This window comes from Acanthamoeba castellanii (genome assembly GCF_000313135.1).
Source record: "Acanthamoeba castellanii str. Neff unplaced genomic scaffold scf7180000084777, whole genome shotgun sequence".
Classification (NCBI taxonomy): Eukaryota; Discosea; order Longamoebia; family Acanthamoebidae; genus Acanthamoeba; species Acanthamoeba castellanii.
The window spans coordinates 497,697-523,691 of NW_004457712.1; the positions used below are offsets into that span (position 1 = coordinate 497,697).

The following is a 25,995-nucleotide window of genomic DNA, read 5'->3' on the forward strand; positions in this document are numbered from 1 at the left end:
CTGGTCGTTAACGTGGCGGTACAGCTAATTCATTATCCGGGTAACTGTTCGTGGTTGCCGGCAGGGAACAACGAAAAGAACGAAAGCGAAAGAGTGAAGAGTGAAGAGAGAAGATCGTCGTTCGTTCCGTCGCTCTAGTGGTCTCGCTGCCTTTTTCTCCGACGTCGTCGGCTCCACCTGCCCTGGGTACCAATCCTCCCTCCATCTTCCTCCCTACTCTCTTTCTCTTGATTAGTTGGGGGGGGCGCCCATAAAGACACGCAAGTTTGAACTTATTGGGGGGGGGGGTATTGCGCCAGCTCTGGAGGCGATCGCAGAGAGCAAAAATGGAGCGGAAGGAGGAAGAGAAGAACTCGGCCGACGATACGACGGCGGTACCGTCGAATGAGGGTCCTCTCGTGGCGCCGAGCGACGACCTCACCGCACCACCCACTTCACCGTCGCCGGCGGCAGAGGTGATCGGCCCTTCCACAGCGCCGCCTGTGACATCCGGGCCGTCCCTCCTCCTCCAGCTCGTGGGCCGATCCCCCGCAGCAGCTGCGAGGTCCACCTCGGAGGGAGCACCGCCGGAGGCGAACGAAAAGAACGAAGCGCCAAAGGAGGAAAAGAGCGAAGCGAAAGAGATAGAGAAAGAGACGAAAAAGAGCGAAGAGTCAGTCATCAGGGAGGAGGACCGCACGATGGAAGCACAGCCCAGGGCTGCGATTCCACAGCAGACGCCACCATTGGCGACCGCGACCGGTCCGGGTGGGCCGAGGCCGACCCTCAAGCTTCCGCTGGCGCTCACCGGGGGAAGCGAGGCCGCAGCAGCGGCGGCGGCAACGACGGCAGCGACGACGATGCAGCGCCGGGAGGAGTGGCTGAAGAAAGAGGAGGAGGAAAAGCAGAAGCAGCTCAACCCGCGCCCGCCGCCGCTGCTCTCGCCGCGCAAGGAGTGGGAGGAGCGGCTGAGCGCCCGCAGCACCGGCGCCACCCCGTCGCCCGCACTCTCGACCCTGCTCTCGGCCACGTCCGGCGGAGGCTCCCTAACTCCCCGCGCCGCCGCCGCCGCCTCTGCGCCGCTGGCATCGCCAAAGTCGTCGACAGTGTCGACAAACACATCCGCGGCGGCGGCCGCGCCATCGGCTGCCACGTCAGCGGCCGGCACGAGCGGGGATCGGCTGGCCAGGGAGTGGGAGCGGCGGCTGGGCGAAGTGGCGGAGCTGCGCGAGGCCAAGGACCGCGCGGTGGCCGAGCTGCGGAAGGACAAGGAGTACCTGCGCGCGGAGATGGAGCGGCTCACGATCACGTTGAACGTGACCAAGCGCCAGAAGGAGTGGCGCGAGAAGGAGATGGGCGTCATCAAGGAGCGGCTCAGCGAGCGCGAGGGAATGCTCAAGCGGCGCGAGGTCGAGCTGGACATCGCCAAGCGCCAGCTGGAGGACCGCGAGGTGAAGCTGCGCGGTAAGGAGGCCGAACTGGGGCGCCTGCAGAGCGAGCGGCGCGAGGAGAAGGAGCTGTGGGAGGTGCGCGAGCGGCAGCTGGCCGAGCGACTGCGCGAGCACGAGCGTACAGTGGAGGGCGTCAAGGAGGAGGCCAGCGGGCGCGACCGCGAGATCGAGGAGCGAGACGAGGACATCGAACGCATGCGGCAGATGCTGATGGACCACCTCCACCAGCTCAACGCCGCACAGGAGGCCAACCAGGCCCTCACCTCCCAGCTCGAGGCCCACTCTCAGACCCAAGTGCGTTGCTGAATGCCTGTCGCCTCTTCCCCCAAACGCCGTCTCATCGTCGTTTTCGTTCTTTCGGAGTCATAATTAACGCTAACGCGAATGCGAATGCGTGTGTACAGGAGCTGATGGAGCGGGAGAAGAAGGAGCTGCACGAAAGGTTGGGCGAGAAGAAGGCAAAGCTGAAGCGGATGAAGGAGGTCGTGGTCGAGAAGGAGCGCGAGGTCGAGGAGACCAAGGCCAAGCTCGACGAGCAGGACACCGCCAGCCACGCCGAGGAGCAGCTCGAGCTCGCCCTGGCGCGGGGCAAGCGGATGGAGCTCGAGCTCGAGGAGAAGGGGCTCCGCCTCAAGAGCCTGCGCGCCAATCTCGAGGACAAGAGCGCCGAGGTCGAGCAGCTCAAGCGCGAGCGCGACGCGGCCGAAGAGCAGGCCGCGCACGACCTCAGTCTCAAGGCGCGCGAGCTGCAGGCCCTCCAGGCCGACCTCAAGGCCCGCGAGGAGGCCAGCCGGGAACTCGAGTCGCGCCTGGTTCATGTCGAGCACGAGCGCGAGCTCGAGCGCAAGGCTGAGGAGCTCAGGCGCCAGGGCGAGCTCGACGCCATCGAGCGCACCATCGCCAAGTGGATGGAGGAGATGCGCGCCATCCACCTCGAGAGCGAGAACGACAAGCGCGAACTGGCCAAGGCCACGGAGGCCCTCGAGGGGCGAAAGGCCGAGGCCGAGCTCCACAAGCGCAAGGCGGACGAGGCCGAGGCCAGGGCCAAGCGGGCCGAGGAGAAGCTGCAGGCGACCGGCATCGAACTCGCGACGGCGCGCGACACGATTGAGCGCCTGCGCGAGAGCGAGAAGGATCTCGACGCCCGTGTGTCGCTGCTCGCCGCCGATGTCGAGGAGCGCGAGGCGCAGATCCACAAGGTCAAGTCGCAGGCCGACAAGAAGGAGCGCAGCCTCCAGGAAAAGCTGGACGCCCTCGCCTCGGTCAAGAAGGACCTCCAGCGGTACATTGGCTTCCTCCACCCCGCTTCCGGCCCCGGTGTGCTCTAGGCCACTCACTTAGCTGCGACGGTGGCGCGCGTGTGTGTGGCGTTCAGAGCCGAGAGGAAGCTCAAGAAGAGGTCGAAGAAGCTCACGCAGTTGGAGCAGCAGTGCCTCGACAAGGATGCCCACGCCCAGGAGCTCGTTCAGGTAGCGATGAATGTCTTCTCCATTCACTTATGGCTTGTCGAGTACCAGTCGACTGACCCGACGTGCGTGCGGTGTGTAGGAGCTGCACGCGGCGAGAAAGACTGTGCAGGAGCACGAGAAGAAGCTGCGGGAGTGGAGCTACGAGGAGACGAAGCAGAGCGCGGAGCTGTCGAAGGAGGTGACCAAGCGCGAGAAGGAGCGGCGCGAGCTGGTGGCACTCCTCCGCGAGCGCGAGACCACGCTTCGCGTGCTCGAGCAGGAGCTGCAGGAGGAGCGCATCCGTGCGCGCAACAGGGACGAGGAGGCCGAGCGCAAGCGCGAGGAGGCCCGCGGGCACGAAGAGAAGTGGCGCGCGCTCAAGCGCGAGAACAAGGCCCTGCGCAAGCGCGCGCACCACCTCAAGGAGCAGCTGGAGGACCAGGCCATCCTGCGCCAGCAGCAGATTCCGCCCATTCCGCAGCTGCTGGTGGCCACCAACGTCAACGCCACCAACAGCGACACCGACACCGATACCGAGAACAGCAACACGCCCAAGCTGCCCCGCACCAACGCGGCGGCTGCCGCTGGCGACGACTCGGACGCCGGCAGGGAAGAGGCCACCCCGCTCAGCCCTCGCGCAACCCCGCGCGCTCAGGAGGCCTCGGTGGGTGGTTCGCTCTCGTTGGCCTCGACCAGCATCGGTGCGTTCATTCTCGCCTCGCCTGTTCACTTTCTTAAGGAAGGCTGACGGTGTTCGGGTGGGGATGGGCTGCTGCCGGCGATGATCACAGCATCGTCAGCGTCGGCCACGCTTGCGTCGGTGTCACCGACGGAGAAGCGTGTTCTCAAGCGCCAGCGCGTGATCGCGGAGATCGTGGCCACCGAGGCCACCTACGTCTCCATTCTCCAGACCGTCGTCGACGTACTTTGTCTTCTTCTCGTTCTCTTCCTCCGTGTGCGGCTCCTGCTGTGTCAGTGGTGACTCACCAGTGTGAATGGTCGCGGCGCGCAGATGTTCCTGACGCCGCTGCGAGGTCCGCGTAACTCGCTCCTGCCGCTCGCGACGGTGGAGAGCATCTTTGCCGGCGTCGAGCCGCTGCTGCCCTACCACCAGCGTCTCCTCGCCATGCTGCAGGAGGCCCAGCAGAAGGACCTCGAGCGTCAGCGACAGAGGGCCGAGCCCGCCGCCGCGCCCACCGAAGCCACCGAGCGCGAGACCACCGGCGACGCCGAGGCCGAGCAGGGTGAAGAGGAGCAGACGGGCGACGGCGAGCAGCAGCAGCAGGAGAAGAGGGGCATCGCGAGCGTGGGCGACGTGTTCCTGGAGATGGGCGACGGGCTCATGGTCTACACGCAGTACGTCAACCACTACGGCGTGGCCCTGATGGAGCTGAGCAGGGCGCTCACCCACTACGCGGCCTTCGGGGCCTACGCGACGAGCGAGCCCGTCATGAAGGCCACGCGCAACATGGACATCGCCTCGCTGCTCATCACCCCCATCCAGCGCATCCCGCGGTACCGCCTGCTCCTCAAGGAGCTCCTCGACAGCACCGAGAAGGAGTCCAGCGCCGACGGCAGCAGCGACTACGAGCAGATCGATCTGGCCTTCAACAAGATCTGCAACATCGCCAAGAGCGTCGACACCCGCGCGGCCCAGCACGAGGACACGCAGAAGGTGTTCCGCCGGGTGGTGGGCGCCGAGGAGTGGCACGAGCCCGAGCGGGTGCTCATCAAGCAGGCCGTCTTCACCACGTCGTCGGCCTCGTCGTCATCGCTGGCGTCGAAGCGTGGCGGCGGCGGCGGTGCCGCGGCTCCGGTGCACGTCTATCTGTTCAACGATCTGGTGATGGAGGTCAAGCCGATCGGCGAGCGGCGGCTCAAGAAGATGATGGGCAAGAACAAGGCCCGCGGCGGGGCTGCGGCGGCGGCGGACTCGGGGTCGCAGCTCGGAGTCGCCGGTGCGCTGGGTAAGGAGGTGGTGCGCGACCTCGAGCTCGACCGCGTGTTCGATCTGCGCGAGGTCGAGGTGGTGCCGCTGCCGGTCGACCCCAAGCGGCTCGAGCGGCGGTTCGGCTTCCGCATCGTGTCGCTGAGCCGCGAGGGCGAGAAGGAGCAGGCGCTCACCGTCTACGCGCAGCGCGAGGAGGAGAAGACGGAGTGGATCAACGCCATCTACGAGACCAAGAACCACCTGGTGGCGAACGAAGACGAGGAGGAGCGCGAGAAGAAGCTGCGCGAGGCCAAGGGCGAGGTGGAGGCGCTCAAGGAGCACATGATGAAGAAGGAGGACTTGGTGAAGAAGATCGAGGAGAAGCTGTTCGTCGAGATCAAGGAGCGGACGGACCGGGAGACGCGGCTGCGCGAGCGCGAGAAGGAGCTGTGGCGCAGGAACGAGGAGGCCGAGGCGCTCAAGCGCGAGCTGCGGCGAATGGAGGCTAAGGTGGACTCTGTTGAGCGCGAGAAGCGCGAGGTGGAGGAGGAGCTGGAGCGGCGCGATGAGGAATGCGAGGCACGCCGCGAGGAGTTGGCCGACGCGCGGCAGAGGCTTGAGGCCGTCGAGCGGCTGGCCCAGGAGCGCAGTGACGAGCTGGTTAAGCGCGAGGCCGAGCTCACCGCGCTGCAGGAGCAGAAGCGCCGCGAGATACGGAGCGCGCTCGAGGAGGAGCGCAAGCTGCAGGAGGAGATCGAGAAGCTGCAGCGCGACAAGAGCGGCGAGCGGGAGAAGGAGAAGATGCTCACGCTCGTGCGCAAGAGCGAAGAGCGACGCGAGCTGCTCGAGCGCAAGGTCGAGGCGCTGCGCCAATCGGAGCAGGCACTCAACTCCGACGTCGCCGCGCTGCGCAAGGCCAACGAGGCCCTGCGGCGCGAGCGCGAGGCCGCCCAGCGCCAGGCCGACGACAAGTACGTCGGACTTAAAAAGGCCAAGGACGACGAAGTGGCCAAGCTCAAGAAGGAGCTGCAGAAGCGCAAGGACAAGATCGCCAACATGGAGCGCGAGATCGAGGACCGTCAGAAGATAATAGGAGTTAAGGAGATGGAGGCGCGCGAGAGGGAGAACGAAGCGCGCGAGCTGGTTGAGCAGCTGGCCCGGGAGCGCGAATCCTACCAGGCTCTGGCGCGCGAGAAGGCCGAGCGCGAGAAGGACCTGGCCGACCGCGAGGAGCAGATCGCGCGGCGCAAGGCCGAAGCCGTGCGCGTCGCCGCCGATCGCGAGGCCCAGGTGCGCGACCACCGCAAGGCCGTCGAGCGCCTCAACCGGGAGCTGAGGCGGAGCGAGAAGCGGCGAAAGCAGAAGAAGAGGGAGATGGAGCAGTACGTGGAGGAGAGCGAGAAGCGCGAGGAGGAGCTGCGGATCGAGCTGGGCGACGTGCTGGGCAAGATGGAGGGCATGAAGCACAACATCGAGGAGACCGAGGAGCTCAAGCGCAAGGCCGAGGAGAGCTTCCTCATCGAACTCGCCCAGAAGGAAGAGGTCCGCATCTCCCCCCCCCGCGTGTGCCGTGTCTTGTCGTGTGCCGTGCGTGTCAGATCGTGTGCCGTGCGTGTCGTGTCGTGCGTCGTGTGCGATAGTTACTTAAGCAAGCACATGACGTGTAGGAGATCGGCGTGTTGACGGCGAGCAATGGGGCCAAGATCAAGGAGCTCAACGACGCGCGGTTCGACCTGGAGGCGCTGACGCGCGAGAAGGAGGAGAAGGAAAAGCTCATCCGGGAGCTGGGCGAGGAGATGGCGATGATGCGCGAGGGCTCCCTTCAGCAGGAGCTCGAGCAGCGGCTGGCCGCCAAGCGCGAGGAGTGCGAGGAGAAGTCGCGCGAGGTCGAGCGCGTGCTGCGCGAGCTGGAGGAGGCCAAGGTGCGCAAGGAGGAGCTGCTCGAGGAGCGCGAGACGCGCACACAGCAGATGGACAAGATGAGCGAGATCATCGAGCGGCTCGAGGAGGCCAACAAGGCGCTCGACGCCCGCCTGGTCGCGGTCACGCACCTCAACCACGAGCACGAGGAGTGGCTCCGCGAGGCGCGCGAGCTGCTGGCCAAGGAGCAGGAGGAGACCAGCGCGCTCAAGGCCGCCAACGCCGAGCTCGACGCCAAGGTGGCGCAGCTCGAACGCGAGAAGGCCGACAACGAACAGCGCCTCACCTCCGATATCGAGGCCATGCAGGGCACCAAGAAGGACCTCTGGGCAAAGGCAACCATCACCTCCATCGTGTGTTGTGTCGTGTGTGTGTGTGTTTGTGTGTTGTGTGTTGTGTGTTGTGTGTTGTGTGTGTGTGTGTGTGTGTTTGACAGTATGTTAACACGCACATCGTACAGGTTTTGGCGTTGACTTCGGAGAAGGAGGAGCGGATGAAGGAGTGGGACCGGAGCATGACGGACCTGCAGACGCTGGCGCGCGACCTGGAGCTCGGTGAGATCCTCGATATCGGCGGCAAGCGACCCGACGGCCGGGGCCAGCTCGAGGGCCGCGTCCACGAGTTCGCCGACCTTGTCGCCGCCAAGCAGGCCAAGCGCGACCGTGAGGCGCGCGAGCTGCGCGAGGCCCACGAGAAGGAGGTCAAGGAGCTGCGCAAGGAGGCGGCAGAGACGATCAAGAAGCTGCGGGCCAAGGTCGACAAGCTCGAGGCCAAGACCAAGGACCTCAAGGAGCGCGAGCGCCACCTGAAGGCGCGGGTCAGGGAGCTGGCCCAGCTCAACGAGGGCCGCGGGAAGGAGCTCGACCGCAAGCGCGACGAGCTGGAGAAGACGATCGACGTCAGCGCCGACGTGAGCCACAAGCTGCGCGAGCAGCTCGAGCGGGCCATCAAGGACAAGGAGGAGTGGAAGACCAAGGAGGCCGTCGCGCGCGCCGAACTCAAGGAGGAGAAGAGCCAACACGACCTCAAGAAGAGGGAGCTCGCCAAGAAGACCGACGAGTTCAACCAACTAAAGAAGGTACGTCGTGTGTCGTGCGTGTCGTGTGCCACACGTGTGCCGCTGACCACTTGTCTGTGCAGGAAAGCGAAGATCAGACGAGGTTGACGCAGACGCGCATCGACGAACTTCAATGGACGCTCGACCAAATGGCTCTGTCGCGCGAGGCCTCCGACTACCTTCAGGCATGGGCGCCTTCTCTGCTGCAGCTGTTTCTTGAGCAATCGCTAATTGGTTGTTTTTTATATTTTTATCTTTCTTTTATTGGAGCAGAATATCAAAAAGCGAGACGAGAAGCAGAAGGCCCAGGCCGAGCACATCGCTAGTCTGCGCGAGAAGAAGAAGGCACTCGCCAAGGCCCTCTTCACCGCCAACGCCGACCTCGTCAAGTACTTGACATTCTTCTCATTCCACCTCATCTTTATCGACCGCTTGCTGGCTCTGTGGCCTTACATTTGACCGATCTCTGTGCGCGTGATCGTCGCCACAGGGCGGAGAACATGATCATGAAGAAGGAGCGAGAGTACCTGGCGATCGTGCAGCAGGCCGAAGAAAAGGAGAAGACCTACAGCGAGCGCCTGCAGCAGCTCACCAAGGTTCGATCATCAATTCTTCTACGGAGTGCTCTGCGGAGCGTCTCTCTTCTGTTGTGGCCGGCCATCACGTCGAATAGGAGCTAAAAATTGTGTGCGCTGTAAATGTGTTGTGTGGGACGAGCAGGAGAAGAAGGAGTGGCAGGAGCGCAAGAAGGAGCTCAAGCGGTGGGGCAATCGCGCCATCAAGCGCTACCGCGAGAAGCAAAAGATGTATGTCAAACGGCTCAACGAACTTCGGGTACGCACACACAACACACACACACACACACACAAACACACACACACACACACACACAACACGCACACAGTCTCACGCACACGATCACAGGAAGCGCGGCTGGAGAACGTGGAGCTGGCCAAGGAGATGCGGGCCAAGACGCGGGAGTTCAAGGGACTCAGCAAGCAGGTCAGAGACCTGAACAAGGAGGCCGAGAAGAAGTCCCACCTCGTCGAGTCGCTCGAAATCGAAATCGCCCGCTACAAGCGCATCGAAGAGAAGGAATCCGCCGACGCCTCTTCCGGGTATGTGTGTGCGTGTGCGTGTGCGGTCACGCGTGTGCGTGTGCGTGATGCTGTGCGTGTGCGTGTGGTGGTGATGCGTGTACTGACGCTGGCGGTGTGCAGGGATTCGGAGGCGGAGGGCGGAGCCGCGCAGCCGAGGACGAAGCGGCGGCTGGGCCTCAATCTCACTAAGCTCGACAGCCCCATCCGCTTCTCGCTCTCGTCGCCCCGCGCCTCTCCGCGTACCAACAGCCGCACCTCCAAGGACGAGATCTCGAACTCCTCGTCGCTGCCCACCACCACGACGACCACCAGCGGCACCGCCATCAAGGGCACGGCCAGCGCCTCGCTGTCGCCGGTGACCGAGCGAAGCAAGGCGACCGCCCAGCGCCGGCGCAGCGCGAGCTTCGACAAGAGCGCGGTACCGAACACGCCGCTGGCCGCCATCAGCACCCCATCGCGACCGCCGCCGCTGCGCACGTCCGACGCGGCCGCGGCCCCCGATTCGCCCCGGTCGACGCTCGACAGTGCGGGCAGCGGCAGCAGTGTCGACACGCGCGGGACGGGCAAGGGGAGCAAGGTCTACTGGAAGGACGACTGGAAGGACGAATCGTCGCACACCGACGAAGACGACGATCTCCGCTCCATCTCCGAAGGCGACACCGACTCCGACGGCGACGACACCACCAGCACCAGCACCACTGGGTCGCGCATCGGCGTGTCCGGCAGTACGCCCCCCCTCAAACAGCCCATCCACCCACCAAGGCTGTGTGAGTGCTTGTGCTGACGTGGCGTGGGCCTGATGACGACGTGCACGCAGATGAAGATGGGTGGGAGGAGGAGAAGAAGGAGGAGGGCAGCGGCAGTGTGATCACCGTGGGGTCGAGCGGGAGCGGGGTGCGGCTGAAGCTCGCCTCGTCGTCCTCCGGCACCTCCGCGCCTTCTTCGTCCAACACATCAGCACGCTCCTCTGGTACGCGCCTTTTTCAGAGGCGGTCACGCGCACTGGTGACGACCAGGCTGACCCGCGGGTGGTGCTGTGGGCGCGTGAGCAGAGGTGAAGGTGAAGAAGAGGGGCTCGAGGGTGTACAGGATGATGCTACAGCGGAAGTCCGGCAAGTCGGGGCGCAATCTCACTTCGCTCTTCCTCGACGAGTACGCCCGGCACACCGGCGAACTCGCCGCCGGCGAGGAGGCGCAGCTCGCCTTCCTCCAGGACATCCTCGACGTACGTCGACCGCACACACCGCACACACCGCACACACGTGCTAGATCCTAACATGTGGAGGGACACAGGCGTTGCCCAAGAGGCTGAAGGGAAGCAAGGGCGGCTCGCGGGTGGAGACCCTGGCGCGGCCGACGGTGGATCGGATATTCGGACCCCTGGCCGCCCTCGTGCCCCTCCACGCCCGCATCCTGGCCCTGATCCGGCACGCGCCGGCCACGGCCGAACCCAGCGAGAAGGGGGAGCCCAAGGCCGAGGCCGACGACGAGGCCGAGCCGGGCGAGACCACCGGCGGCACCGGCGGTGGTGGCGGCGGCGGTGTTGGGGAGGAGGAGAGTGGCAGCGGGGCGACGCCGGCGGGCAACAAGAAGGTGGCGAAGAGCGATGTGCAGGGCCTGTGGAAGGAGATGGGGAGCGGGTCAAGGACTACAAGCAGTTCATTGTCGACTGCGGGCCGGCCATGTTCGAGCTCAAGCGCGCCCTGGCCAACAACCCCGCGTTCGCCTCGTTCTGCGCCAACAACGAGGGCATCGCCAAGGTACAGCTCCGCTCATTCTCCACCCCAATTGGATTCACACTCATTCTCGATTCGTTGATCGTCGAGCAGGTGATGAAGGGCAGCAACACCACCGATCTCATGGCGCTCTTGCTCTCTCCCGCCCAGCGACTCACCCAATATCGTCTCGCGCTCAAGGCACGTCTCCTTCTCACTCTCTTCGTTCTTCTTCGCTCGTTCATTCGGAGTTACAGGTCGCGCGGCTTGGCTAACTCCGACTTGGCAACAACAACACTCCTGCAGGAGTGGATGGCGTACATCGGCGACTCGGCCAGCGGGTATGAGGAGCTGTCCAGCATCCTCATCAAGATCTCGGGCGTCGAGCAGCTCGTCTCCTCGCGCGTCTACCAACTTCAGTTCACTCACAACACCATCTCACGCATCCGCTCCGGCGAGGTAAGTACCCACCCACCTGCCCTTCCACACACGCACACTCAGCTCCTCACTCACGACGCGACACGCACCACCGCACACACCGCGCACACACCGACACCGCACACGACACGGCACAGTCGCTCCGGGGACCAGACCGAACATTGATCAAGGAGAGCTCGTTCTCGGTGGTGCGCGGCAAGCGTAGCTGCACGGTCCACCTGCTCCTCTTCAACGACATCCTGGTGGAGGCCGACGAGGAGAGGTCGGCCGCGGAGCCCTCCAAGCGGCTCACGATCAAGATCTGGGACACGTCGCCCAAGGCCGAGCAGAACAGCGCCGCCCACCACCACCCGGCCGAGCTCGTGCTCCGGCGGGTCATCAGGCTGGGCGACGGCGTGCAGGTCGAGGCCCTGCCCGACACGCGGAAGGAGAAGCACGGCTTCAGAGTAACGGCCTCCAGCGACGCCGACGCCGACGATCTGCTGCAACTCAACGCGGAGGACAAGGGCAAGGAGCCGCTACAACAGCGGCAAGCGCGCGAGGGAGAGGCCACGCCCGGCGGCGACGGCGGTCCGGCGACGATCGCCGTGTTCGCCAGGACAGACGCGGAGAGGGCGGAGTGGATCAAGCTCCTCGGCCACAAGGGCTAGCTCTCGGCGCACCACCTGTATTTTTTTTAACAAACAAAATAAGAATAACGGACAATAATATAATAAGATTATTGAATATTCATGAATATTTATATAAATATTCAATATAGCTCTTTTAATATAAAGAAAGGAAAAAGAAGTACAGGGCAGTCTAGTGCCCGTTCCGCCGACCGGGGATGAAGCGCTTCACGCCTCCCGCAGCTTTGGTGCCCTTGCCGCTGCCGCTGGTGGCGCCGGTGGTGGAGTCGCGCGGGGAGGTGACGACGTTGCCGCTCGAGGTGGCCTTCTCGTAGAGGCTGATGCGCTTCTTTAGCTCCGAGTTGTCGTAGGCCAGGTCCGCGATGCGCAGTTCGGCCACGCGCAGCTTGCGCTCGGCCTCCTGCAGCTTGAGCTTGAGCTCCCTGACCTCGCTCTCCAGCGCTGGCGACGACGAGCCCGCCGTCGATGGCGGCGGCGACCCCGAGCACGCGATGGGCGCCGACGACGACAGTGACGACAACGCCGACGACGGCGACGTCGGCGGTGATGAAGACAGAGGCGAGCTGCCGTCATTGACGTTCGATCGTCGTCGGCGGTGCTTCTGGAAGAAGGAGCGCGGTGTCGAGGTGGGCTTGGGCGGCGCGGGCGGCGGTGGAGGCACGGGTGGCGGCGCAGTCGCGTCAGCCGCCGGTGACGACGACTCGCCCGACGATGGCGACGACGACGATGAGCGGTGCGAGGTCAGCTGCGGCGACGATGCCACGCGGGTCGCCGACAACGACGATGACAGGGAACCCGGGTGGAACGGGGCGCTCGTGTTGTCTGTCGACGTGTCGCTGTCGCTGTCGTTGTCGTCGTCGACACCGAGCTCGGATGCCCGAGTGAGGCTGAGGTGCGTGTGTCGCGTGGGCACGGCCGATGACGACGACGCGGACGGCCGCGGCGACCGAGCGAGGTTGGACGACGACCGCGCGAGTCCCGTCGGCGAAGTCGAGGTGGTGGCCAGCGGCGAGCTGGGGGTGATGACCGACCGAACGAGGGTGTGGGACAGCGGCGGGCTGCTGTTGCGCGGGGTCGACGCGGCGGCCTGGGCGAGCGCGTCAGCGTCGATCTGGTCCTGCTGCCTCTGCCGCTCGACCGCCAGCGCGTGCTCGGTACGCGCGCGGTCAAAGTCGCGCAGCCACAGGTCGGCGTCGATCTTGGTCGGCGTCTGGAAGCGGTAGATCTTGACGTGGTTGTGGTGGTGGCTGCTGCTCGCGCCCAGTACCACCTCGAACTGGTTCGGCACAAAGGCCTGGGGCGAGAGCGGCGGCGACAGGCCGTCGAACGACGACACGGCATGCATCGAGGCCGAGTTGGACGGCGACGACGACGATGACGAGAAGAGCGAGGTGAGGGAGGTGGGCGACAGCTCGCGGAGCTTCTCCTTGGCCTGCTTGCGGTGCGACGTGGAGGGCGACGAGATGGGCGAGCCCTCGTCGCTCTTGAGCACGCGCCGCGCGGCGGCCTTGCCGAGCTCGACCTGCTCCTTGACCACGTAGACCTGGCCCGCCGGCGACTGCTGCTGGGCCGCGTTGTGGCCGTGGCCGTGGCTGCCGCGCTCCTTCTCCTTCTCCTTCTTGGCCGACTCCTTGGTGGGCTGGCACAGGAGGAAGAGGTCGTTCAGGAGGAACGCGTAGTAGGCGGCGCCCTTGCAGTCCTTCTCCTTGCCCTTGGACTGGTACCGCAGGCCCTGCAGCGCGCCCTCCCGCACCGGGTAGCGGTCCCGCTCCACCAAACTCACCGGTTGACCCTGCACACGCACCGCACCCGCACCGCACACGCACACCGCACACGCACACACCGCACACCGGTCAGGATTGAGTGATGCGGGTGAGGGCTGTGGGGGAGTGGGGTGCCTGGTTGGAGACGAGCTTCTTTTGGATGGCCTTGAGGTCCATGACGTGCTTCACCACGCGCGTGCGTTCGTTGATGCGGTCCACCACCTCGCTCACCTTGGCCCGCGCCAGCAGCAGGTCGGCGTAGTCCTCGTGTCCCTCGGGCGTGTTCTTGAGCGTTTCCTATTCGTTCGGGTAATAAGTTGTAATGTCAACATATATGCGTATATAGAAGAACTATAGGGAATATATTGATATATAAATATATATATTGGTTGTGGTGGTGAGTGTGCATACCTTGAGGAGGAGCGGGTACTTGCACACGCGCTGGAGCGGGGCGATGAGGAACGAGTCGAGCTCGAGCAGTCGGCATCGTGGCAGCATGAAGGCCTGCTCGCAGAAGGCCTTGAACTCGGGCAGCCTTCAGGGCGGCACACACGCGTGTGCCACGTCAGCATGTCATTCTACCAACTTTCGATCGAAACGAAAGATGGTTTTGAAAACGAAACGAAACGTACTTTTGTTTGTACTTGGTGACCTTCTTGGCGCGGGGGTCCTGGGAACTGCAGTAGGCGGCGTAGACCTTGAACTTGTCCGCCTGGGACACGAAGAGGTCTCCGATGCGGGAGATGATGGTCTCGCGAGCCTGCCTCTTCTCCAGCTCTTGGAGAAGGCTGTTGTTGATCTCGTAGATGGTGTCCACGTTGGCAAAGATGGCCGTCATTTGCTTCTTGTTCAGAAGCTTCTTCTCCTGGATCGGGTTGATGTACACCTACACAACACACCATCGCACACGCAACACACACAACAATGACAGTGAGACACTCACTCAAGTGTAGAGTCTGATGGCTGCGGGGAAGCGGTACTTCGATGAGGGTGCGGAGGTCGTTGACGTATTGCTTCTCGGTGGTGATGAGTTCGAGGATCACGTTCTGGCGCTTCTGCTCATCGGCCGAGAGGGAGGCCAGGAGCGACTTGTCCTCCACCGCGCCCACGAACGTCCGCACGCTGCCGTCTTCGTTGTAGTTCCTGTTCGAACATGAAGAAGAAGAAGAAGAAGAAGAAGACATTCACACCATTGAGTCAACTCCGATACATCTTCGTTCTTTCGGACATAAAAAGAACGAAGAACGAAGAAGCTGATGGGAACCTAGGGAGATGGAGGTCGGCGTCATTAGCAGCTGAGCCGTTCGATGACAAGGAAGGCGAAGACGATGACGATGATGGGCGGCTGCCATGGCCGTTTGAGGCGGCTGAGGAGTCAGAGGAGGACTCCCTAGTGGCAGTGGTGGCGCCGCCGGGCGTGGGCGGGAGCGGCCCGCGAGGCCGACGCCGGGCTCCCGCCGCCATCAGGCCTGCGCGTCGCCCGGAATCTGCGCCCTCTCTTGGGCTCACGCTCTCTTCGCCCTCGCTCTCTCTCGCCGCCTCCGCCGCCGCCGCTGCTGTGGTTGTTGTCGACGACGTTGACGACAAAGACGACGACAACGACGACGACGATGACGACAGCGATGGGGCATTCTCTTCTTCTTCTGCGGTGGTGGTGGTGGTGGTCTCGTCGGGTTGGTGGCGCGGGGAGCCGGCCTCGTGGGGCAGCGGAGGCAGGGGCGCGCTGGGGAGCGGGTGGTGGTGGTGGTGCGACCTGCGCGAGCGCGTGCCTCCCTTCCCGCCTCCGATCTCATCGCCGCCGCCTTCCGATGCCGCGCGTGCGATGACGATGTCCTCCATCACCTGCAGCAACGACTCCACCAGCTCCTCCTTGCTCTTCGTCTTCGTCACCCGCACCGCCTCCACACCGTCGCCACCTCCGCCCGACCCTCCTTCCGCCGCTTCTCCTCCTGCCGTCGCCGCTTCACCATCACCATCACCGCCCGGCTGGTCGCTGCTGACGTCAGCATCGCCACCACCACCGGCCTTCTGGTGGTCGGCCGCTTCAGCTTCCTCCTCCTCCTCCCTGGCTGTGTGGTGGTCTTCGGTGACGGCACGGTGGGGCACTTCCGCCACCTCGGCTGCGGGGTCCTGGCCGGGCGCCACTCCCGACGGCGGCGGGGTGCTCTCCGCCTCTCCTTCGGCTTCTTTGCTCTCGAGGCCCTCCCGTTCCTCGTCTTCCTCCTCGTTCTCTACTCCGCCAGCAGCATCGCTGTCGACCTGGTTTTGCAGTTGCTGTCGTGGCTGCTGCTCCATTGCCTCCAGGTCGCTGCTCTGCGGCTCTTCCTCTTCGGCGTCTGCTTCTTTCTCGTTCCTCTCCTCTCCACGCTTCTCCTCTTCCGCTTGTTGGGTGGCGTGGCCTAGGTCCCCTTCTTCTTCTTCTTCTTCGCTCTTTTTGTGATCTTCTTCGTCGCTTGGACCCTCCCCCTTGTCACCGACTTGGTTTTCGTTCTTTCGGTCTTCGTCGGAGTCATACGTTTGGTGTTGGTGGCTCTCCTTCTCCATCTTCTTCACCTCCTCGTCTGGCGACGATTCCGAAGCGGGTCCTAAATCCTCCACCAACCCCGCAGGTGAAGTGGAAGACTCGGGGACGGCCTCAACCGTTGCTTGCGAGGCCACCTCCTCCATCTTCGCCGATGTAAATAGATTGTGAGGCCCGCCGAGGTACCTTGTGGTGGTGGTTGTATTGCGCCTCGACAACACCTCTCTTCTTCAACAAAAATAAATGTAGACCCACTGAGCTTTATTAATTATTAATTATTATTTGATTTAAAAAACAGATTTAGTCTGCGGCGCTGGCGTGGGGAGGGCGTGAAGGCAAGAGAGAAGGGGTGGCGCCTGCGTGGTGTAGAAAGCGGGTGAGCCAAAGAGCCGCCAGTCTGGGATGCGAAGCATGTACGTACCCTCGTAGAGTTTTTCTTTAATCTTGAGCTGCTGTTGCGTGGATTCGAGCTGCTCTGTGAGGTTCCGCAGCTCCTTGTGTAGCTGGCTCAAGCGAAGGGCCTTCTGCTGTGCGTTGTAGTAGAGGGCGATAACGAGCGCCACCAGACCTCCAATTACCGCGTAGATCATCAACATCTCGTATTGTTGTGCGCCTAGGCGACAAAGAATTGAAAATAAATAAATTGGATTTTTTAATTTTACACTTAGGGGCTGCATACGTGGCTGCCACATGGTCGGACAGGCACTGGCAGAGCATCGTACTTCATGTATCACGCCATCTGAATGATGAGCGCAGATGAGATGAACTTGGGGCGATCTTCGCGCTCTTTTGTAAAACAAACATTTCGAGGCATAAAATATAAAAATACAACCCTCGCAACTCGCAATACCTTGGCCGTTCTTGGTGCGGGAGATGTGGATCCTGACCCTCACGCCCCATGACAACACTGGCTCAGGTGCGCAACCAAGTCAACATGTGTGGTTAAAGAAGAGGCGCAACAAATTGAAATTAATGAATTAAATGAATGCAGAGGTGGTGTACTACCTGCCGACGGGCAAACACACAGTGGGTCGTAAAGGTTAACACCTCCACCTCAGCAATCACATATGCTCCTTTACCTTTCCTCTGACATCTTTGCATTATGCATCGATGCTATCTGTTTGGGCGTGGGGGGGGGGGATTTATAGGGTGTGGCATTGCGTTGAGCGACAAGTCCGTGTCGCGCCTGCACGCCGAGTTGGAGGTGGTGCACGCCAAGGAGAACTTGGCCCTGCCCGAACGCCAGCCGCAGGTGAGCATCACCGACAAGTCGCGCTTCGGCACCCTGCACAACGGCACCAAGCTGGCCGCGGGCGAGCCCACTCGGCTTGCGGCGGGCGACGAGCTCAAGTTCGGGGTCAACCAAGATGCCTACCGGCTCGCCTTCGTCCCGCTCGTGGCCTACTGGGGCGCACGCAACGCCGGCGTGCTCTCGCGCGAGGAGCAGGCCCTCATTCTCAAGAGCCTGCACAAGCTTGGTACCAACCGCACACGCACATGCACCGCACGCACCACCGCACGCACACACGGCAAACTTGACGCTGATGATTGGTTGATTCGTGCCAGGCGGGCATGTGGCGTACGGCCCGGAGGATGCGACGGTGAGCGTAATGAAGGAGGTCAGCGTGTCGCCCGCTGCCAGCGTCCAGCTCCTGCATTCGCTGGTGCGCGGGCTGCCCATCATCACCCCGGCCTACCTCCAGGCCATCGTCGACCGCCCGGCGCTCTCCACGCCCCTTCCGTCCGCCACCGAGTACACCTCTTTCGCCGCTCACATTCGACTGAAATTCTTTCCACCACTGCATTGCACTATTGATGTCGTCGATTGTGTGCGTGTGCGGTGGTGCGTGTGCGGTGGTGCGTGTGCGTTCGTGCAGCTATGCTCCGCAGGTGAGGGGGAAAGATAGGAAGGAGGTCAGCGCCGTTGAGGCACGACTCAAAGCAGTGGCTAGCGGTGGTGGTCAATCATCGATGGCCGACGAGCCTGCGCGTCTGTTCGATGGCAAGTCCTTCGTGATCATGTCCAGCCGCCAGGTACGCTGGCGTTCGGCCCAGGCCCAGGCCCAGGTCCACAGCGCCACGCCTGACCTCCTCCCCTTCTCGCCTGTGTTGCCCGGCAGACCCAACTGGGCGAAGTTATCAGCGCGCTCGGCGGCCTCGTGGTCGAGTCTCTCGGGCGGGAGAGCGATCAATTCTACCATCAGCACCGACGGGCCTGCATCGTCCTGCCTCCCGTGCGTCTCCACTGGTCGTCCCTCTGTCATAGACTTCTCACCCGTGTGCGCTTGTGTGCTGTGGTGCGTGTGCGGCGTTGCGTGTGTGCATGTGCGGTGTTGGGTTTGGTACGCACAGGAGAAGGCTGAAGGGGAGACGACGGCTGAAGACAAAGAGGCGCGGCTTAAAGTGGATCAGTTCCGGAAGGCGGGAGTGCGGCCCATCCCCTCAGCCGAGGTCGCGTCGGCGATCATCCTCGGCGATGTGTCGACCCACTGCAACCCGCCGCCTCCCGCCGAAGCCCCGCCCCTTGCAAAGGGCACGGCGGCCGCGGAGAAGAAACGGAAAGCAACGCCCGAGCCTGCGGCTGCGGCTATGGCTGCGCCGGTCGCGATCGTGTTGGACGAAACCGACGAGAACGAAGACGAAGACGAGCCCAGCCTGGTCATCACCAAGATCGTGGACGCGGAGGAGGTGAAGAAGGAGAAGACAGAGACGGAGGGCAAGCAGGCGGGCAAGCGGAAGCACCTCGAGGAAAAAGAAGAGGAAAAGAAAGAGGAAAAAGGCGCGAGGAGGGCGACGGCGGTGGAGGCTGCGGTGGAGGCCGAGCAGCCGCAGCCGAAGAAGAGAAGGGTCATGGAGATCCCAGCGGCAGGGGCCGTCGCGGCGCCGAAGAAGCGAAAAGCGGCGGAGCCTGATGGTGACGAGGGCGAGACCGAAGGCGACAACACCAAGAAGAAGGCGAGGGAGGAGGAGGAACCGGAGGCTGTGTCGACGATGAAGGAGACGACGAAGCCGATGACGACGACTTTGGTGGTGGCGGTGGCTGCGGGTGAAGGGGACCTTGGTCACGAGGAGGCCGAGGGGGAGCCGCAGCAGCCCAAGCGAGAAACGCCTCCTGTTGTGGAGCGATTGATGGTGACCGCCAACAAGCGTCTGCTCGCGCGACCGCTTCAGGCCGCGCCCAACTTCAAACGGTTTTCCAAGGTTCTCTCCCTCGAACACACGATACGACACACACGACACACACATGATGACACTCAATGACGAGAGCAGAACGCGGCGAGCGGCGAGGCCGCACGCGTGCAGGCGAGTCAAGCCAAGCGACCGCACGTGATTGCGTGCGTTGAAGACGACGGCAAGCCCTCCGAGGAGATGGAGTCCTGGCTACGTGAGTCCACTGAAGGAGGTACGCCTTCCCCTCCCCTCTTCCCCCCCCCCTCAATTCGTACAGCGCCTCACCAGCATCCACACCACCCTAAAATGCAGAAAAGGGAAAGACGAAGCTGGACTCGGCGGCGGACGAGCTGTGGGAGGCCAAGCCGAGGTCGTTCCCGGCGCGGAGCGGCTCGAGCTCTTCTTCAGCGGCGGCGACTGCGTCAACGACATCAAAGTTGTCGGCCGGCAAGACGACCTTCTCGCTCACCCGACACACGCGGTCGGCTTCCACGTCGGCCGCAGCCGCGCCCGCCAGCACGGCGACCACCAAGAAACCCGCCTCCCGACGCAAGACCACCTTTGTGTAAAAATGGCAATCAACGAATTGATTGGTGGTGACCAACCAAACAACCTTCACTCGTCCCCGTCATGGTCATCCTCATCATCGTCGTCATCATCGCCCCAGAGTTCGTCCTCGATCTCGTTGGCCTGTTCCACGTGAAAGTGAGCAAGTTAGTTGAAGAACGAAAACGAAACGAAGCAAAGAACGAAGAAACGAAAACGAAAGTCCTCATACCAGGCCTTCCATGTCGTCGTCTTCGTAGTGGCCTCCCTTGCCCGGCTTGGTCTTCTTCTTGTTGGCGAACAGGCCCCCGAATTTGGCTCGCTTCTTGCCTCCGCGGCCCATGTTGCCTCCGTCGTCCTCTTCCTCCTCCTCGAGCCGCTCGAGCGCCGCGAGCCGATCGAACCGATCCTCGTCGTCCCCGCCCTCCTCCTGCTCCTGCTCCGCGAGCTGTCTCTCCAGCTCGTCCCACTCGCCCTCCTCTCCCTCCCCTTCGCCCTCCTCCTTTTTCTTCTCGCCCTTCGCCGCCTTCTCGATCATCTTGTTGCTTCGCGTGGTGGTGCCGCCCTTCTCCCCGTCGTCTTCTTCATCCATGGCCTCGTCTTCGTCTTCGTTCTCCTCGTCCTCGTCGTCTTCTTCGTCTTCTTCCCCTTCGCCCTCCTTCAACGCCCACTTGAGGAACTCGTCTTGGTCGGCGTCCGACACCTCCTCTTCCTCTTCCGCCTCCGCCTTCACGAGCGAGCGAGCGAGATCAGTCGATACACCTACGCACACACCGCACACATGCAACACGACACCGCACGCGCCTTTGCCAAAGGCGAGTGAATGAAAATAGGTACCTTGGGGCCGTGGAAGGCGAGGAGGACTTTGTCGAGGTCGCGCACGTAGCACATGTCGAGCATGCGGATGTGTTCCTTGTAGGGCTCCAGTCCCTCCTTCATGCCCGGCTTCCCCGGCAGATTACGGTACCGCGCCTCCTCCGGTCGACGCCACGTCCTGATGCTCTCCAGCAGCCTGCCACCAACCAACCAACCAACCAACCACCCGGACCCCCAATTAATTGATTGATTGATTGCGACGCCAGTAGTGTGTGGAGGCGGAGGGCGGAGGGCGGGGGGCGGAGGGCGTGTGTGTGTGTGTTCGTACCACTCGAGGTGGACGATGTGAACGCCGCCGCGCTCGTGCGCCAGCTTGACCTTTTCCGTCCGCTCCTGTTTTGGTATTCGGTGATTGATGATGTCTACAGGGTTAGTACCCAGAGAAGCGGGGGGGGGATGAGATGATGGGGAGAGAGACTGTACGTTGAGGGCGACGAGGTGGGTGGTCTCCGGGGTGAAGACATTGGAGCAGCACGCGCCGAACTCCTCGGAGAGCCGCCACAGCGGGGTGCTACAGCGGGAGGACAATCGTACGTTAACGTGAGAGCACACACACGACACACACGACACGACACACACGACACACACGACACACGTGCGGTGGCGTGTCGTCGCACCTTTCGGGTTTGCTGCCGGTGGGGAAGATAGAAGAGAAGCAGATGTGTACGCCCTCGAGCACCCGGCGGCGCTGGACGTGGAGGCAGTACTTGATGTCGCGCGGCCGGCCGGCCCACGGAATGGCCGGCGGCAGCAGCTGGCCTGGCGCATCCGCGGCTGCGGCGGTCGGCGTCGGCTCGGCGTCGGCAGCTGGCTCGGGCGCGTAGAAGAGGCGGTGGGCCTCCCGGAGAGTCCGCAGTACGTGCAGCAGGTGCCCGTCCCGCAGCGACACGTCCCGATAGGGCAGATGCGGCGTGGCCGCTGTTGTCGCGTCGGTCTGTTCTGCTTCGCTTTTCTCGGCGGCGGCGGCGGCCGGTGGCGTCGTTGCCTGCTCCTTGCCCTTTCCCTTTTCGCTTTCGCTTTCGCGTTCGTTTTCCGCGGGCGCCGGAACGGCGGCGGGGGCAGCGGTTTCGGTCTGCGTCGTGGCATCGGCAGGCGATGCATCGGTCGCGTCCATCGCTCCGGAGGAATCGGGCGCGGCGGCGGCGGCGGGCTTCTTTTTGAATCGCGGCATGCCGGAGATGTCGATCTTCCTTCTCTTGGGCGGCGGCTGCGCCTTTTGTTCGCCCTCGCCGGCCGCCGCGGACTCGGCGGGCGCTGCTGACGTCAGGAGCTGCCGGCCGCCGTCGGTGGGAAGCGCGGCGTCAGTGGAGTCGTCGTTGTCGGGGGTGGAGGCCGGCGGCAGCGGCGACGATGATGCGTCGTCATCGCTGGCCTCGTGCTTGCGTTTGGTGTTGGGCGCGGTGGACGACGACGAAGAGGAGGAGGAGGAGGAGGAGGCGGACGCGCTGCTGACGTCAGAGGCCTGGCCCGTGGAGGAACGGCGCAGGGCTTGCCGCACTGGGTGGCGGTGCGGATGAGGAGCCTCCTATACAATCGCATGTGTTGTTGTGTGTGTGTGGTGTGTGTGTGTTGGTGAGCGTTGATGGTCAAGGAGCACCCGTGTGCGATGCGCGACGCGTTACCTTGTCCCGAGGCAGCGCGTTGACCTTAGCGTCGTTGAAGAAGTAATCTGCGTCGTCGTGGTTAGTTGGTCGGTTGATCGGTTGGTGCGTTTTTGGCCAGTCGCACGACGTGTCTACACACCACCGGTTCAGAAGAGAGAAGGAGCGTACAGGGTTCGATCTTGATGAGGTTCTTCGAAGTGCCCCAGACGTCGACGCGGTCGTCAATGATCATGACCATGCTGTCGTCAACCGGGAATATCCGCTGGAGGTTCTTTAGATTCATCACATCTGCGCCACAGTAACACAACAACAACAACAACCACACCTCGCACGTTAGCCCTGAAACATGGTGGAGCGCGCTGTGCTGCGTTGCGTTGCGTTCCACGTACTTCCGCACTCATCGCGAGAGACGATATTCTCCCGGAAGAGCTTCTGCTCTGGGTCGATTATCTGCGCCACCTGCGTACCGAGAGGAAGGGTAGGACGGCGAAGAATGGAACGCATCAGAACACTGGTGCGCACACAACACAACACGACACAACACACAGGTCACGGCAAGGCTTCGCCGCTCCCATACCTTGCGGGCGTAGGAACGGGAGCCCATGGTGTAGATGTGGAGCTCGAATAGGTCCTTGACGCCCATCAAGAATTCCTCCAGGTGGGGCCTACAACCAGTGACATGGAGAAGAGGAAGGGTAAGCGAAAGAAGAACGAAGAACGAAGGTGCGGTTGTGTTCGAATGTCGTGGGCGCGTACCGAAGCTTGAGGTAAAATTTGTGTGGATTGCCTTCGAGGGTGAAACGATAGAGGTGGGCAGCGGGCACGTCCTCGGGACCCGCCGGTGGGTTGGGCAGCGCGCACGTGATGCTGCCCCCCTTCGCCTCCGCCGCATCCGTCCCAAACAGCGTCTCCACCTCCGCGTCCTAAAAAAATCGACCACAACACACCACACACACACACACACACAACAGCAATTGAAGGGTTAGAGGAAAGAATGAATGAAAGAAAGAAGAGGGGAGAAAAAACAGACCTGTGTGGCGTGCACGAGCGTCTGGTCCAAGTCGAGGACGAGAGACAGCTTCTTGGCTGCCGTGAGGCGCTCCGCCGTGCGCTCGGCATCTCGCTCCGCCACCTGCCGTGTGCCATGTGTGCGTGAGCGTCCGGGCCTGGCCCTCATCATAAATGAATGCATGGCACGAGGAGGGCTGTCCAATACCGCGCGGGAGACGGTGAGGGCGGGCTGAGAGGGGATGAGCGAGATGGTGGCCTGCTTGTCGGAGGAGTTGATGGTCTTGCCGCAGATGGCGCACAGGTCGGCAAACACCATCTCATGCGCACAGTACTCCACCACCGCCACGGTCGTTCTGTGCCCGCAGTCAGTACTTATTTATTTACGCCTTTTTATACATAAAATATTGAAATAAATGAATAACTAACTAATAATAAATAACAAAAAATAAGAAGAACGGCCGTTGGGGAAGATGGGTACCCAGGGGAGACCAAGGCCTTCTCTGGATGAAGCTGGCGGATGACGCCCTCGAAGGGAAAGGGCGAACGAAGGAATTGGAGATCGCGGGAGCCTTCGGCGAGGAAGGCACACAGCTCCTGGCCCTCCAGCACGTCGCCCCCCTCCTTCACGCTCCACCGCACCACCTGCGCCGAGGCGGCCGCCGGCAGCACCACATCGAATCGCTTCACGGGATCTTCCTCGTGGCTTCTCTTCTTTTTGCTCATCTCTCTGTGCCGCTGCCTTTTGCGTTGATGATTATTGATGGAAGTGCACTTTCCTCTCTTCCTTTCAGCTGCTTGCTTCTTGGCGAGCGCGGGTGAGGTGCTCTAGTTGGTGATTTGATCGATTGATTAAAAGCCCCCCCCCAACGGTCAACTGGGGCTTGGTGCAGAAAACACGCTGAATTTCTTAAGGCCTGTCGACATAAAAGTTCCATTTTCTTTCTTTTCTTTCTTTCTGGCGGAGTGGATCGAGAGGAGAGAAGCATCCATCTAGCTCTCAGAAAGACTTGCGCGAGCGAGTTGCCAAAGCGAGACCGGCTGAAGTTTCACCTATTGCAGTAGTAGCGGATCATCACATCTCACTTCAGTATGAAGAAGCAGGCGTCCAAGAGCAAGGGGCTGCTGGATGACGGCGAAGAGGAGATGCAGCTTACCATCAACGAAGACTTTGCCAAGCAGTACGAACGCAAAAAGAAGTCTGAAGAAATAACTCAAGGTGCAGCCTCTCAACTCATTTAATTCTGCAAATTTTGATCAGAATCTGCAAATCTGCAGATCCTCCGGCAAATAGATTTTTATTATTATTTATGTCGCAATTATTTACTAATTTAATTGGGCAATTAATCACGGCTAGCCAAGGAGACGATCAAGAGGCTCGAGGAGGAGCTGAGCTCGGACGAGTCGGATGATGAAGAGGAGGACGAAGTGGGTCTGCTCGACCCCCTGGCCGAGGACCAGTTCCTCCGCATCCTTCCCCTGCTCGCCAAGAAGGACCCCAAGCTCTACGAGAAGGACATCACCTTCTTCCCTCCCGCCCCCGCCGCCGACGCACCAGGTCCCTCCTCTTCTCTCTTCTCTTCTCACACCTGGTGGCAACCAAACTGAACTGAAACGTGTGCGGTGGTGGTGGTGGTGCGTCAACCGCAGGAAACGGCCCCGCCAAAGTAACGTCGTCCAAGGGCCGACCCACTCCTACGGCACCTCCTTCTCTCTTCTTCTTCTCTCTCTCTTTCACTCTTCTCACTCTCTGTTGTCACACGCGCGTGTGTGCATTCTTTTCGCGAGTTCGTTAGACGCGTGCGGCGTGTCTCACATTTTTTTATTTATTAATTATCTGTGTGTAAACATACAGCCACAGCCGGACCCGAAGGCCAAGCAGCCCTTCCTCCTCAAGAACTACGTCAAGGGAGCCGTGCTCAAGCCCACCGATGGTACACCCACCACCACGTTCTTCTTCTTCTTCTTCTTCTTCGGCTGACCGTGTGTGCTTTGCTCCCCTGCAGAGGATCTGAGGTCGAGGAAGCGTGAGGCCGGCGGGACGAAGGAGAAGCCGGTGCTCCTGAAGGACTTCATCCGTGAGACCCTCCTCAAGGAGGGCAGCGAGGGCCTGCTCGAGAGCGACGAAGAGGACGAGGGCTTCAAGAAGCCCGCCCCCAAGGTACCCCACCACAACCAACGACACACACACACACACAACACACAACACACACCACACACACACAACACGGCACGACACACGACACACGGTGGTGCTCACGATCATGAGAATCACATCATCAAGGCGCTGTCGCACGTGGAAGAGCAAGAGATGCTGAAGAAGCAGTTCCTGGAGGCCGGCGAGAAGCTGGTCGCGGATGACGACGGCGACGACGGCGACGACAACGACGAGGACGGGTTCCTGAAGCTGCGGAGCAAGAGCAAGGCCGAGCGCGAGAAGGAGGAGAAGGAGGACGAGGAGTTCTGGAAGGCCGAGGAGAAGCGGACCGGCAAGAAGCAGGGCAGCGGCGACGACGTCCTCTCCTCCTTCTGGCTCGGCGGCGACCTCGACGACAACGAAAAGTTCCTCCGCAAGTACGCTCTACTCTTGTATTTTATTTTATTTATTATTTATTCATGGAATCAATTCCATCTTTTTTATTTATTATTTATTATTTATCATGTTATTTATTCTAACATGCGTGTGTTGTGGTGGGCAGCTACATTTTGAACAACGGCTGGATCGACAAGGAGGAGGGCAAGATCCCCACCTACGAGCAGATCCTGCAGGAGGTAACCGACACCTGCCCCACGCGCACTGATTGAAGTAGATAGAGCACACGGGAGAAGAAGTAGAAGA

The 25,995-nt window shown here is 62.0% G+C and overlaps 5 protein-coding genes and 1 pseudogene across 5 annotated transcripts; 3 read left to right on the forward strand and 3 right to left on the reverse strand.

Annotated features, from left to right (window-relative positions):
• The first annotated feature begins 326 nt into the window (after positions 1-326).
• Positions 327-11,688, forward strand: ACA1_289940 (annotated as a pseudogene).
• Positions 11,689-11,839: 151 nt separating this feature from the next.
• On the reverse strand, positions 11,840-16,097 carry ACA1_289950 (intersectin 2, putative; the record flags this gene model as incomplete). Its single annotated transcript, XM_004367939.1, has 6 exons — positions 11,840-13,459; positions 13,578-13,727; positions 13,842-13,965; positions 14,063-14,316; positions 14,411-14,573; positions 14,695-16,097. 6 exons carry the CDS (start codon positions 16,095-16,097, stop codon positions 11,840-11,842), a joined length of 3,714 nt encoding a protein of 1,237 aa, XP_004367996.1.
• A 154-nt stretch (positions 16,098-16,251) lies between these two features.
• ACA1_289960 (uncharacterized protein) lies at positions 16,252-16,547 on the reverse strand (the record flags this gene model as incomplete). The annotated part of the gene is made up of 2 exons (XM_004367940.1): positions 16,252-16,307; positions 16,373-16,547. 2 exons carry the CDS (start codon positions 16,545-16,547, stop codon positions 16,252-16,254), a joined length of 231 nt encoding a protein of 76 aa, XP_004367997.1.
• A 277-nt stretch (positions 16,548-16,824) lies between these two features.
• On the forward strand, positions 16,825-19,691 carry ACA1_289970 (FHA domain containing protein; the record flags this gene model as incomplete). The annotated part of the gene is made up of 8 exons (XM_004367941.1): positions 16,825-16,867; positions 17,100-17,429; positions 17,518-17,704; positions 17,829-17,985; positions 18,072-18,185; positions 18,304-19,152; positions 19,222-19,354; positions 19,435-19,691. The coding sequence occupies 8 exons, from the start codon at positions 16,825-16,827 to the stop codon at positions 19,689-19,691; spliced, it is 2,070 nt and encodes a 689-aa protein (XP_004367998.1).
• Positions 19,692-19,737: 46 nt separating this feature from the next.
• Positions 19,738-23,882, reverse strand: ACA1_289980 (FCP1like phosphatase, phosphatase subfamily protein; the record flags this gene model as incomplete). The annotated part of the gene is made up of 14 exons (XM_004367942.1): positions 19,738-19,812; positions 19,901-20,395; positions 20,506-20,680; positions 20,813-20,877; positions 20,968-21,055; positions 21,162-22,069; positions 22,167-22,213; positions 22,317-22,436; positions 22,538-22,607; positions 22,726-22,813; positions 22,905-23,071; positions 23,179-23,280; positions 23,365-23,512; positions 23,638-23,882. The coding sequence occupies 14 exons, from the start codon at positions 23,880-23,882 to the stop codon at positions 19,738-19,740; spliced, it is 2,793 nt and encodes a 930-aa protein (XP_004367999.1).
• A 366-nt stretch (positions 23,883-24,248) lies between these two features.
• Positions 24,249-25,961, forward strand: ACA1_289990 (uncharacterized protein; the record flags this gene model as incomplete). The annotated part of the gene is made up of 7 exons (XM_004367943.1): positions 24,249-24,375; positions 24,514-24,714; positions 24,807-24,823; positions 25,012-25,090; positions 25,163-25,317; positions 25,426-25,730; positions 25,856-25,961. 7 exons carry the CDS (start codon positions 24,249-24,251, stop codon positions 25,959-25,961), a joined length of 990 nt encoding a protein of 329 aa, XP_004368000.1.
• Positions 25,962-25,995: the final 34 nt, after the last annotated feature.